This window comes from Rhinolophus sinicus, chromosome 4, assembly GCF_057876585.1.
Source record: "Rhinolophus sinicus isolate RSI-liver-muscle chromosome 4, RSI-T2T, whole genome shotgun sequence".
Taxonomy (NCBI): Eukaryota; Metazoa; Chordata; class Mammalia; order Chiroptera; family Rhinolophidae; genus Rhinolophus; species Rhinolophus sinicus.
The window spans coordinates 8,964,556-8,979,588 of record NC_142504.1 but is presented as its reverse complement, the minus strand read 5'-3'; the positions used below and the strand labels follow the sequence as shown (position 1 = coordinate 8,979,588).

The following is a 15,033-nucleotide window of genomic DNA, read 5'->3' as shown; positions in this document are numbered from 1 at the left end:
ATCGGTAAATGACTAACATTTTAAGTGCAGAAATGCGGCTGGCTAGTTAAAGGAATTTTGTAGTGACTACTTCTATAATTTGAAAAAAAAATAGTTCTATTAAAAGCCACCCCTCCCTTTTTGTGGTTGTTGTTAACAGATTATTTCAATTTATTAAATTAATAGATTTTATTTAAAAGCAGACCTTAATCCGATTACCGAACAAAATTGCTTTCATTTTATGCATGCAGGCTCTTATACTAAGTCTATCTTCCTCAGAGATGATTTAAAAAAACAAGTTTCTTAGTTTCTTTCCTAAGAAGCTGTGCGTTCAGATTCCGTATGTGTACCTGGGCTTTGCTTTCTCCTATGGAATGAGCATGTAGTGGGGAACTGGTGGCCAGAATTAGATGATCTCTAATCTAATGTTTATTACGGCTCTAACAATTTATGAATCTATAAATATATAAACAAAAGTAAAAATTAAAAATAGCTATTTTGGAAAAGTTCAGTACTAGTTGCAAAGAGCCCTGAGTTCTAACTCCAAATCGTCTGCTAACCGTGTGACTTGCGTAAATCACTTGCACTCTTTGGGCTCTCGCTGCCTCATTGGGATGATGACAGAGATAAACTGGATGGCTCCCCCAAATCATTCCAGCCTCAAAATAAATACTTCCTAAAAAGCTCATTTTAAATTTCTTTTGGGAGTTTACACATAAAATGTCAGGGCACACTTTAGTATGCATAATATAATTAAAAGTAGTCTTTGTATGTTTTCATCTGTATTTCAGATAGAATAAACTATATACCAGTAATTTAAAATCAAGTTATTTTTACCTATACAAGGCTGGGATAGCATATGTTGCTCAATAATCCAATTCAATTTTAAACTCCTTGATTTCTGTCTCTTCATTCTGAGTCACATCGTATTCCTGAGGCAGTGCCTCCAAGCAGAGCTGATGCAGATACCCTCTGCCCTCCCCCATCTCAGAAGCTGTGGCCTGCTCTGTGGCTCTTGTTACAGAATGCGGGTCCCAGGGGACCACTGTGGGCCCTGGGAGCAGGGGCCGATCCAAAGGGCAGGGACCGTTGTTATTAGCTTTTGCCATTTGCTGTCTTTAGTGCTGTTACTTTCAAGCAGCACATCTCTCATATAGTGACTGCCTTTAACATCCAGGGTGTTTTGCTTTTGGGTTTTGTTTGTTTTTTGCAGATTTTACTGAAATAATATTTCACTTTTACTTTATTACAAATACTGCATAATCTACTTTGTAAGAGTCTCCATAACACTCAAATATAGCTGTATTTTTGAATGATTAAGGAAATTAGCAAACTAAGTTATGAGCTATAACCATTTTACTGTTCACTAGGCTGAAGTTTAATCTATTTTCTCAGCCACAATAGTGTATGTGTGTATATACATATCCTTTGCCTAAATCTATTCCACTGGTTTTCTTCTAAAGATGGAATATAAGAGTGATATGAAAACTTACATTGTTGGCTAATTGGGCAACAACTGTTAGGTTGGACTAATCAGTTCATGACATACGTGACTTCTTCAGGAGCCCTGAATGTCAGATTTTTCATTTTTTCCAAAGCTAGCCAGAATGCTTAGATACCAGCAGATATACTAAATAGGGGAAGGTGAGATCAGAGAGGAAAGACGAACCAAGTGCACAAAAGTATACTGCAGAAAGTCTCATTCTAGACCAAACCTTAAGGAAAAAAGTGAGGAACACGTCCAAAATTCAAAGGTAGAGGAGAAATTTTTTAAAGAAATGCCTCTGTTATCGGATATCTGGAGAGAGAACTGAGCACGACATCCATTCCACGCTCCTGCCCAGTCCACCGAAATGGTGCAAGTGCACACTGTCTGGATGGCACCCGTGAAGTAGAGAAGGGAAATCCACATAATCCTCACATTTCGTTTCACCCATGAATCTCCTCCTCTCTGCCTCTAAAGTTATCAGCAGAACTTTGGACCATTTGCAAATGATTCCACGAGGAAACTCACTAGGATTTAGTGTAGGAAGAGTTAGTGTAGTGGCCTCCAAGAACTGCTCATTATAAGGAAGCACATGGTAGAAGAGCTAATGCGTAATGTTGCAGAGGACTGATGTCACCTTCTGTCGGTTACATCATCGGTGAGTGAAAGAAACAGGGAGGCAGGAAGTCCAGACAATCGTCCTCTGGGAAGTAGGGATCTCCCTCTGCCCTTTGATCAAGGACAATAAGAACAAAAGCAAAAGAAGGAAATCTGTTGGTCATTCCAGAAAAAAAACAACTAAGTCACTTACATGGGAAAGAAAAGTAGATGGTCATCAGAGTTTGACAGCCACTTTATTCCAGGAGACAACGAAATAACAACACATTTAAAATACGGCAGGAAAGAAAATGTGAGGCAAGGACTGCATATCAAGTCAAAATGACTTCTGCAAATAAAGGCCACAGAAAAACTGTCATGTTCATGCAAAAGACAAGGAATCTTGGTCCCACAAGCCTTTTTTGAGGAATCTAGTAGTGAATGAGCTTCAGACAACCAAAACGACTGAAACGACATTGATATGATACGTTACTGGGCATTAGATATGTATTTACTCATAGAACTAAGACTAAACTGTGCTTATGAGGAAGGATACAGCATGTAATGACTATATACTCTGAGACGTATAGTAGATGAAGTACAATTCTCAAAAATTAGGGGAGAAGGGAGAGAGAAGGTGATGAGTAGAATAAGTTATTGATTACATTTATTAATTGAGATTAAAGGGATACGACTTCAAGTCAGATGCTTAAAAAGAGTGAAAGTAGGGGGAAGAAAAAAGAAGTTACTAGCTAATTTCTACATTGCTCATAGTGGGGGACCTATAGAAAATTAGAAAGTGGGGGAGTCAGAGTTTTTAAAAGATATTGGGCTAAAGATAAACATTAAAACAAGAGTAAGAACCTTGCTAGTCATTAAATAGTACCAGAAAGAAAAAGGTTGCTAATAAAATAGACCACATAGTAAAAGATTATTTATAGAAAATATATGTATATTTAAATATAACAAAACAATATGACACAACTGAACCCAAGCACATTAATATATATGACACATATTACACTCACATAACACAGATGTTCATATGCATAATATTAATGTACCTTGTTATGCAAAAAAAACCCAAGATGAACCATGTAGAGTATGTTAAAATTTACCTAAGAAAAAAGGGAAGAAGAATATATAACATGTATCTGCTTGTATTAGAAAACCCGGTGAAAGGATAAACAATACTTTTCTTAATAATGGTTCTCTGTAGGAGAGGAAAGAAGCAGGGCGGAGGGACTGGAGATAGAATCTAGATGCCTTTGACTAAACCATGTTCTGTAGCTTTGTCTTGAAACTATGTAAATCATTTATTAAATACTCAGATAAGAAAACTGTATGCTTTCAAATTCCAAAATATAGGAAACACAATGAAACGAATGAACCTAAATGTGTACCATTGGGTTAGTTCATAACTACACAGAGGAATGATTCCAAGGGACTTCAAAACACTCTGGTAGGAAAATAAAGGGGGAAAAAAACCTAAAATACTCTTGGAGAAAATACTTCTCTACTAGAAGCTATACTGAAGACAAAAAGAACCACAAAAAAGATGTTTAACTATTTTGAGTTGCCACATTTTTGGAGGTATGTTGATAAGCATATTCTGAGATGATGGTGCGTAAGTATACTGCGAGACAAGGCACATGAGTAAGGACGGGGTATTCTATCATTTCCAGTGTTGAGACTAGATTCTCAGCATGAGAGGAAAGAGATCTCGGTGTAAGGTCAAAAAGGTTTAGTAAAAACCTTATCATCCTGAATTTAAGTAGAAAGTATTAATAGCAGTATGAACTCGTTGGATTTTTTTATCTTAAAGTGTGCATGCGTGGGCGCGCACACGCCCTTCAAACAAAGAGCCGAGACTGTCACAGGAGCCTGTCACAGGAGCCTGTCACAGGAGCGGGGAAGCAGAGGGGGAGGCTCACATTGTATTAAATACTTACTCAAAATCTGAGTACTCACTTCTTACACATTTCAAATATCATATTATTTTGCCAATTTAAAATGCAAATCTGGGAAATATTGGAAAAAAGTATTTTCTAATTCCTTAACAATAAATGGGATGATGTTTTCAGAGTCTGTCTCAAATGCCTTTTATATTGCTCTCTAAAGTTCTTGCAAGTTCCTAGTACTCTGAAAGAGAAAAAAAAAATTCAACCTAGTTTCCAATTATTCATAATAGTGGAGGCATGAGATTAGAAGATGGACAAAAATTACATAGAAAATTAAAATCTACAGTGAACCTTTAAAAAGCATGCCTCTCCAAGTTGTTCCTTTGTCATCCTCCTCTGTCATCTTTCTTCTGGCTGGAACTACAGGTGCTAAAATGACCCTAAGTGCATGTCTCAACTACCAGTGTAAAGACACGAAGGATAAAGTGTGGGCAGAGATCAGATCTCACCAGCTTTATCAACTAAAATCACCACATGGGCCTCAACATGAATTACTGAGTCTGCCCATTTTAACCCAGAAAGAGGAAAAACATCATCCTAAAGAGGTGAAATTTCTGGGTAGGAGTTTCCCTTGCTGCCAACATTTCCACAGCCCCTTAAAGCTCTAAGCCAGAGAACAGCAAGGTTTTTCTGCCTTATGGTCTCTGTCAGATACTCAGCTCTGTCTTTGTAGCAGGAAAGCAGTCACATACAATATAGAAATGGAAAAACATGACTGTGCTCTAATAAAACTTTGTTTATAGACAATAAACTTTGATTTCCTATCTTTGCATGTCCCAAAATATTATTTTTATAATTTTTTCAACCATTTAAAAATGTAAAGACCATTCTTAGCTTGTGGGCTGTACCAAACAGGTGGCACATGTAGTTTGCCAACCCCTAATCTGAGTCGTTTACCTACTTAGAGATGGGCTCCACTGATCTTGCACTTCTAAAGCCTCACTGCCTCAGTAACTCTACAAGCCAGCTTAGAGCTTTGTTAGAAGCAAATACTGCTTTCTTCCCAGAACCGTAAATCATTATGAAAGACCTAGAAATTATCCATGAACTCTGAACCTCTTTAGCAAATCTGCCAAGATGCTTGCCGCTCCATGGCTTGATGTAGATAAAACTTCTACAGAGTCCCAGAATATTAGATTTGCAACTTTCTTTCCTGAAGTTTGCCTCCTCGGGTAAACTAATAGAGTGTTTTTGAGCTCTGAGCAAAAAGGCCTGATTCTCACCGGGCGTGTATCCAAATTTGATTCATGTAAAAGTTTTATTCAATGCTAGGGTGTTTAAACATATTTTAGAGAGACTCTCGGTACAAATCCTGAACCAATATGGTGAGATAAGCATATGTATTTAATTCTCTGCCCCCCTAATATGACTGAGAACACAAGGGGAACTCAGGAGATTAAGGAGTGTGCCAACTACTTATTTGGATATTTTAGCCACGAACAGGAAAGGAGTGAGGGAGGCATCAACCAGCATGCCATTCACCAATGTACAAGGAGGAAAGCTACCTGGGGAAGGAAAAGATGAAAAGGCCTCTCTCAGAGCTTCACCTAAACCCTACCTTGTAGCAGCAGAGGTTAATGATAAAGGCAGGTCTCTGAGCAGTTGATACAGAGCAGATTCTCACACTGCCCAAGGCTAGGAGGAAGGAGTCCCACAGTGGCACGCTCAGCTAGCACAGGATGTTGTGTACACTGGAGGGTGTCAGCCATGACCGGGATTGGCACTGGAGGAGGGCTGTGAAGTTGCTTTGCTGGGTGTGGGGAGGGAGCAACTGATTTCTAGCTGCTGAGGCAGTCAGAGGGGGTAGCTCAACCAATGCAAAGTGAAAGCCCCCTTCTCAAGGCTATCTCCATCCACCTATGACAATTCCCTAACCCAAACAGAGTAATTATATTTCCACATTGGCAAAATTACAATAAATTTAAATTATTACCTCATCTTCAGTCTGCACCTGAGAGATTTAACAAAGATACACACGTTTTTATTAAAAATTAATCTCAGCTCCTAACCCTATACAGACACCCCATTCTATAGATGAGCTAGAGAAAAATGACTGGACATTACAAAACACTCAGGAATTCAAAAGAAGAAAACTAGTTTTAAAAAGCAGAACAAGTGATTTCTTTTGAAATAGGCTTATTCCAATAAATAGGGAGAAACATTGTAAGTCTCTAACTTGTATTTTTAAATTTTCAGTGAGATTTAAGAAGACCCTGTGTTGTTAAAGCAAGAACTAGTAGGAATGAAGAGGAAACAATCTAGAAATGTAAAAGTGGAGTTGGAAATGACAAAAAAACGATTACCACATTTTTTAAAAATTCAGAAAAGGCAGTAAACAGAATACTAGATACTGCAGAAAATAAAATCAACAAATTAGAAGATTCATATAAAAAACTCCCCCAGTATCTGAATAAAAAGTTAGAGATGAAAATCATTAAACGATAGATAAGAGAAATAGAGACTAGATTTAGGAGATGCAATATATGTATAATAGGAGTTTTCGAAGGTCTAAATAGAGCAGAGCGATTAGAAGCAAAAGGAGGAAACGAACAACAACAAGAAGAAAATTTTCCTGAGTCAATAATGATTTGAGTTTTCAATTTGAAGGGCTCAATTATATTGTAAATCCTAATGAAAAAAATCTGCGACTAAATAAATGTTGGTATAATTTCTGAATTGTAAAAAAACAAAAACAAAAACCTTTCTAAACGCATTTTATCCAGACAGAGAGGGGGGAAAAAAAATAAGTTTCCAACAAAGGAAAGACAATGAGTTTAATATCAGCTTTTATTCCACAATATTTAAAAGCTAGATGACAAAGGAAGGATGAAAGAGTTCTGAGGAAAAAGACTGGGACACTAGTTGGGTTTATACCACATGGCAACATATCCTCTCAAATGTGCAAGACCTCATAAAGAAGATGACCCACATATAGTTTCACAACCGATTACTCAACGCTTATCAACAACTGAGAATAAAGTCCGAATACAATTCCAATATTTGGAGAGAGGATAGAAGAAATAAGCAGCAAACAGAGCAGAAATGAGTATCACAAGAATTACATTTAAATGACTGTGGTTGGTGTATTGTGATCTTATATTAACATTAAGGAGAAAAAAATAGAAGAGATAAAGATATATGAATAAAAATCTGGATTTAAACTACCAGATTATTTATACCAAAATTAGGAGTTGATGGAGGTGTAGTGTAAGGAAGAATCATATACTAACTATCTCCTATTTTACAAGAAAAGAAAGTAGAGTTCTATTCCTGGTAATAACAGAAATATCAATTAAGTCTTTAAAAAATTTATAAATATAATTATTAAAAGGAAATACAATGAACATTAGAGAAAGGACACATCATTATGTACTCGACAAATATTTGAGTGTTTCCCATGTACCAGGCACTAGTCTAGGTTCTGGGAACATAGTAAGAAACAACAGACCAAGCCTTGGACCATTCAGATGTTGGGGGCAGTACATTCCAGGCAGAAGGTAAATAAGTACAAGGCCCTAAAGCCAAGAGGGGCCTGGGCATGTTCAAAGCAAAGTGAGCAAGAGAAAGGTAAGTGAGTTCAGAGAGCTAACTGGGAGAGCTGGGCTCAGATTCTGTAGGACCTTTTAGGCTTTGTCTGGACTTTGGATTTTATTGTGGATAAGATGGAATAAGGTGGTGATTCGTTGGAGAGCTCTGAGCAAGAGTGATGTGTTCCGACTTCCTTTCATTGACAAGAGCATTCTGATCGGTACACTGAAAATGGACTTAAGGGCGTAAGGGTGGAGGTAGAAGGATCAATTAGGAAACTAATGTAACAATCTAGGAAAGAGGTGAGAGTGTCCTAGCTCAGGGTGTAGCAGCAGAGATGGTAACAAGTAGTTGGACTCCACTGGCTACAGTCTGAAGGACTAGCTGACTGTTTGCATGTGAGCAGTGAGAGAAAAAGAGGAGTCAAGGCTGACTCCCAGTCTTTTGGCCACAGCAATGGGAAGGATGGAGACGTCAGCAGCTGAGACGGAAACATGAGGGAAGAGAGGTGTGGAAGAATGTGATTGGGCATCCTGTGGTATGTCGTTAAATCTGAGGTGGCCTTAGGGAAAAGTAAAAGAAAAAGCCAGTCCAGAACCAGAGATGCAAATTTGAGAGTAGTCAGCATATAATTGTATGTAAAGGCGTGAAACTAGGTCAAATCACCGGGGGAGGAGACGCAGACTGAGAGGAGAACTGGTCCAGGGACTAAGGCCTGGAACACATCACTGTTTATGGATGGAGGACAAGAGGAAGAACTAACATGGGGGATGGAGAAAGAATGGCCAAAGAAATAGAATGAAAACCAGAAGAGTGAGAGGTCTTAAGTTCAGTAAAATGGCAGGATGCCAAGGGTATATAGGAATCAATACCTTTTCACAGACTAAACCAGGTAGATTTCTAATAAAAATAATTCTATTTTCAAAAGCACACCCTGCCCCCACTGCCAAAAAATCCTCTAGCACAGTGTTAGCCAATAGAAAGGTAGTAGGAGCCATATGTAATTTTAAATAGTCTGGTCTCCACATTTTTTTAAAAAGTGAAATTAATTTTAATATATTTTATTTAACCTAATACATGTCCAAAATAGTATTTCAACATCTAATCAATATTTTAAAACGATTATTGAGATATTTTCATTCTTTCCTCATACTAAGCCTTCAAAATCAGTGTGTGTGTGTGTGTGTGTCTGTGTGGTGTGTGTCTGTGTGTGTGTGTCTGTGTGTGTGTGTCTGTGTGTGTGTACTTACAGCACATCTCAATATGGAATAGCCACATTTTGAGTCCTTACTAGCCATTTATGGCCAGAAGCTATTAAACTGGAGTGCGTAGCTCTAGTAAACCTAGCTATGTGCCTAAGAGTTCAGGACTTACAAACTTGAAAATACCAAAACTTCTAGAGAATGTAAGAAAAGATTTCAAAAGGACAAACTCATGGCACATTTCTAGCAGGAAGTCTCAATATATAAAGCTATCAATTTTCTCCCCAAAATTATTATTTTAATTCAACACAAGACCAATTAAATCTCCAATGAAATTTTTTGGAAAGACTTGACAAAATGATATCAAAGATTGGAAGCATAAATGTCAAAGAATATCAAGAAAACTTGAAAATGACAAGTAAAAAGGTTCGGAGTTTGGTATATCAGACATCTAAGTATCCTCAAACATTTACATATTCTATTAATTTACAAAAATTATAATAATATAATAGTGGCAGGTCAATGAAAAGACTTAAAAAGTTACTATAGGCAATATTTTAGTATCTGATAAAGTGGGAATTATAAATAATGTGGAAAGGAATATGTTAGTAAATATATGGTATTGGGACAACTTATAAAAATATACAGTGACATATCTATTTTACATCTTATACTGAAATAAAATACTGCATGAGTTAAATATTTAAATAGAAAATCTATAGTTGAGTATTTACATATTTACATGATTTTGGAATAGGGAACATCTATTTAAGAAATCATAAAGAGAACAATAGATTTGGTAGTCACATATTCTGTTCATCAAAAACAAATTTAAAAGCTACTTTCAAACTGGTAAAATGATTCCAACATATATGAACAATTAAAATACTAACACATATATAGCTTTTATAGCTCAATAAGAAAAAAGATAAGCAATCCAAAAGAAAAAAAATTTTCACTTATCAAACTGGTAAAAATGAAAAGATGATCACGTTTGATAAGCATGTACATGAATGGGTACCCAACCATGACATGGACAATCTTTCTTTAGGGAAACTTGGCAACATGGATGAAAAGCCTTAAAAACATGTATATCTTTCCATTTATATGAGGTACTCAGCAAATTCAGAAAGGAGATAAACATCACTAGGGGCTGGGGGAAGGCGGAATGGGGAGTTAGGGTTTAGTGGGGACAGATTTTCTATTTGGGATGATGGAAACATTGTGGAAATGATAATGGTGATGGTCGCACAATATTGTGAATGTACTTAATGCCACCAAATTGTACATACATTTCAGAATGGCTAAAATGGTAAATTTTACATTATGCATATTTTACCACAATTGTAAAAAATTCCATTGCGTGACTCTAAACATCTATTAAACCATTCTCCTATTATTGAACATTTAGGTTTTTCCCAAATTTGTAACAATTAAAAATAACGTTATAATTTAAATATATATATATATACTTTGATAAGCATTCTTGTTTGTTAGTATTTATCCTACGGTAATAATGCAGAATATGTGTAAAGATATACATTTTCCTCCTGGCACTGCTTATATTAACAAAAAGTGGGAAACCTAAATAATATATGGGATTGGTCAAATAAATTATTGTACACAATGGAAAAGTAGGCAGCCATTAAAAAGTGTACTCCAGACATATCTATATTGATACTAAGGGGGAAATGATTTAAAATAGTATGGGTGCTAACTTTAAAGGAAGTATACGTTTGTACATGCACAGGAAAGTATATGGGAGGATATATAAGTTTTTGCCAGTGGTTATGGGATTGAGTGAATGGGACTTTGTTACTTTTTTATGCTCGTTTTCTTACTTGTCAGTGTTTTTCTGCAATAAGCATGAATGTCTGTTTGTTAAAAAAACAAAAAAAAACTAACAAAAGAAACTTAACTTTGCAACTAACATTAAAAAATCCTCATTGTTATGTTTCCTTTCTCATAAGTAACATTATGCCTTCGCTTACTGTACTTACTGTACGAAGTGCCTTCCCCCTGCCCCCCCCCAAAAAAAAAGGAAAAGGAAAGGCCAACTGACAGACTGTCTGTAGGTTATTTCCTATATGAGAACAACAGATAATTCTTTTCCTGAACTAAATAACTATAAATTAGATTATAGTAAAACATCCCTTTGGGCTTTGGGGTTGCTTCTTAGCTGTCCATTGTAGGTATAGGTGCTAAGTATCTAATGTAAATACTTTCTACTTTGGCTAATGTGACGGGTTTCCTTTTACAAACCAGGGAGAGGCTGTCGCTGAAGAGTAGGGCTACACATGAAGTATGTGAGATATTCAAGTATCTGAACGCAACCTGGTGAAATCAGCGAGGAAACCATAATGCCTCCTTGTAGAGCACCCCCGAAGCTTCTGCAATTGTAGGATTAACACAATGTGTTTGGAGGTATAAGGCAACTAGACCCAATCTTAAAGGTATTTGTGTTTGGGTGCCCCACATAGTAAGTGTAAATCTGGAACAGGAAACTTGAAATCATTGAAGTCACAATAACATCATATTCAATTAGGTTAGAAAAGTGCAATTTCTGTCATCATGTCATAAAAACATGTGTTTTTCTCTCAGATCCCTTATAAAGAAAAGTTCCCCATATTGTTACAGAGAGGGCTGTTTTCAATCAGTTACAAGGAGCAATTCAATTACTAGATGGTTTAGTGCAGTAACTGACTCCAGACTAATTTAATTTCTTTAGGTCTCTAAAGATCAATTGATCTGATTTGTCCCATCCCTAAAGGCTGTTTAGGAAAAATTCAGACTTAAATATCTGGAAATGAAATCCAAAACCTTGGCCAATTTCACACTACTTAGGTCATCTTGCAAACTTTCAGCTGGTCACATAAGATGCTCCCTTGGCCCTCAGACTATTGAAAGCGACTTAGCTTCATGCACACCGAGAGCGCCCCACGTCAGGGCGCTTATTCAGTAAGTGGAAAATGTGCTGCATGCTTTATCAAATCTGTCACTGTAAAGGACAGTCAGTCTGGGGACTCTTATCTCATGAACACATGCACGACTCAGGCTATTTTTACTCTGGGAGTAGTTTATTAAGACTATTAGAAGTAGACGTAGATGGGGCAAAAAACTATGCTCGTCTAATAAAATGAGGGGCTCACGATTATTTTAGATTTATAAACTGGTTTCATAAATGTCATCTGCCTCGGTTCTCATAATAAACCTCTGAAGTGAGTAGGGTTATTTTCTAGGTGAGGAAACAGATTCAAGTTAGGTGATTTCTTCAGGATCACTCAGCCAAAAAAAAGGCAGAGCTGGGACTCTGACCCATGACTTGTGTCTCTCAATGTAACATGTGCACCCCTGACCTGAGACAGTATGCTGTACACTATAAAAACACATTAGTTTAGCGGTTACCAGCGGGTAAGGGGAGAGGGAGGATGGTAGATGAGGGTAAACGCAGTAAAAAAATCTGGTAATGGAAGGAGAACTGACTCTGGGTAGTGAACACACAACATGATATATAGATGATGTAATACAGAATTGTATACTTGAAACCTATGTAACTTAACTAACAATTCTCACCCAATACATTTAATTTAAAAAAAAAAAAACCCACATCATTACTGCCCCACTGACCCACTATCTTCATTCTTGCTTGACACCTGCCAAAGCTGAGAAAAAGTTCACTGATATTAATCCACCTGCATAAATCCACTCTGAATCAGTGCCTCTGGCACTCCAGAAATAGATACAAAAGGTCCTGCCTAACGGGTGTAGCTTTTGGATTAATAGATGGACTCATTTGTTACCCACACAGCTGGTGGCCACAATCTCACTGACTTGGGTGTCCAGGCCTATTTGCCGACCTATGTTCCATTTGCCCATCTGACTTTTATTTTTCCATTGGCTCTTCAACCAGAAGCCCAAGTTTCTTTCCTTGATCTCAACACCCCCAAGCACTTGTCAAGCCCTCCAACTAATGAGTCTTTCTTTTCTACTCAAATCCCACAGTTCCTGCCCACCTTTCAGCCTCTCCTGCTGGCTTTTCTGTCTCCCCTCCGAGCCTGTACATCTGCTCCCCAAAATTAAAACCAACCCCGTGCTCTGTTATTTGGGAAGGCTTGGGGAAGGATCCGACAGGTGTTGCTAAAACACGTAATTATCCCTTAATTTGAGTTGCGAGGAGAGGTTGGGGAGAAGTGCCATGGTCAGAAGAGTATGACCACATGGGGAAGTATGGCAGTTGGTAGGGAAATCACACAAAGATTTGGAGACAAGATAAACCAGGGGGCTGGTGCTGGGATACCCCACCTGTCAATAAAGACTTCAGGCCACAGAAAAGAAAAAGCACAGAAGATGAAGAGGGCCTGAGGATCTGATGTATAACATGGTGATTAGAGTTGATTACACTGTGTTGCATAATCGAAATTCGCAACGAGAGTAGAACTTCAATGTTCTCACTCAAAAAAAGAGCAAGTACAGAAAGTTACATAGTATATGTAAGAGATACAAACAATCACGCTGAAAAATCTTCTCTTTGAAAAACATTTTTTGACATTCCTATTGGGCAAACTGTGGATCTCAATATAGTCATTACTCATCATATAGATGGTCTCAACTGTGTGGACCATTTTAAGTTAAAAGTGGGTAAGTTATGGGCATGTGATTGTCACTTGTCTTTTTAAAGGTCCTGAGGTCGGCTATCTCTCCTATTAAAAATAAGCAGTCTAAGCTATAGGTAAAACGTGCCCTGAATTAAATCACATCTCCCTGTTTCAAAATTCCCGACTACCATTATATCCTTCGTGTTAGCAAATACATCTACTTCAGAAGGCAAAGGCTATCAAGATTCCATTTTTCTGTAGATTGCCACGCGAGACACACAGCTTACTATCATCAAGAGGACTGAGTCTTTGGTAACAAAGCAGCCCTATATTTCACAGTTAAGTAAATGTCCTGACCAAAGAAACCACTTCACTGGGAAATTGAGCAGAGAATACAGCCAGCTGCTGCAGCTGTCAGAGCTTAAGCACTTGCATATCTACAGGGTTTACAACTGGAAGGGAAGGGGGGTCAAGAGAATTGGAGACTATATACAGTAAGGTTATGGTTCTTTGGCGTTGAAAGGAGTGTGTTCTTACAAACTCACTCTTCTCTTTATCTTATCTGGACAAAAAAGTAAACAGAAAATTCTCATTACCTCTCAATGTCAGTGAGCCTGGAGGAGTCCCGAAATCCTTTGGCAAAAGGGTTGCTATCTATTTTCAGCTTGGTTATCTGGAAAGCGAAGAAGGGGTAACAAAACAATGTCATTTCTGAGCTCAAGGAAATAAAATCAGAACTAAAGAGTTAGTTCATTTTCCATCATGGCACACCACAGGAATACCTAGTGTCTGGCAGTATTGTGAGAAAGGTTGAAATTGCTAGAGAAGTTCACAGGCAGGATGATTTTGGTGGGAGAGTCGGGGAAGGCCTATGAGAGAGGGAGGTATTTAGGACAGGCTGGTCCTAGAGAATAGGCTAGAGGTCAATGGACGGAGACAGATAAGGATGGGGGCCTTTCACGAACAGCGAACAGCGAACAGCGTGGCTGCAGGGTGAAGCATTTCAGAGAGCAGTGAAAGGGGAGGGCTCCACGGGGGAGTTGGGGAGCTGTCTAGAAGGCCAGCATTGGAGGATAATGGTGAATAAAAACAAGAATGCTGTCTCATGCTGACGTGGCAACATAATTTGTTAGGACCACGGGCACACATATATATACCATAATGGATAAAATGGCCAATAACAGCTTCATGTTCAATACTCGATTGAGATACATGACATAAACACACGATGTAAGCCACATATCATGTATTTATGTCATGATCCCCCTTCCATCCATTCCCCTTCCCATCTGACTAAATTAGATCAAATGAATCGGTCTTTTTGCTATCCGCCCATACAATGTTATTTATAGACTCTATGCTTATATGGAAAAGAACATCTCCTAATGAGAATCATGATCTGAAGTATTAAGAGTCTATGCTATGCTAATCATAATTCCCACAGTATTAATATTAATGTAGAAAGGTCCATTAACTCATATGCACTGTGCCTCCAAAGAAAAATATATTAGGTTACGAAGCCAAAATAAGTAAATAAAGGAAATGCTGATTAAAAGATACTTGACTTGTAAAATTCCTGAGTGTTAGAGCTGGAAGGAACCTAGGAGGACTAAGAGACAGCTGATCATATCTGAAAAAGAACCACAGATATCTTCAGAGAATCGTAGCTCATTCATATCAATGTG

At 37.7% G+C, this 15,033-nt stretch overlaps 1 protein-coding gene across 1 annotated transcript in view; it reads right to left on the bottom strand.

Annotated features, from left to right (window-relative positions):
* Nucleotides 1-15,033, bottom strand: part of TBX20 (T-box transcription factor 20) — a 50,961-nt gene that overhangs the window by 15,575 nt on the left and 20,353 nt on the right. Inside the window, exon 6 of the mRNA XM_019726310.3 lies at nucleotides 13,945-14,021. Within this exon, the coding sequence (XP_019581869.1) occupies nucleotides 13,945-14,021 (77 nt within the window). The remainder of the gene's footprint in view (nucleotides 1-13,944; nucleotides 14,022-15,033) is intronic.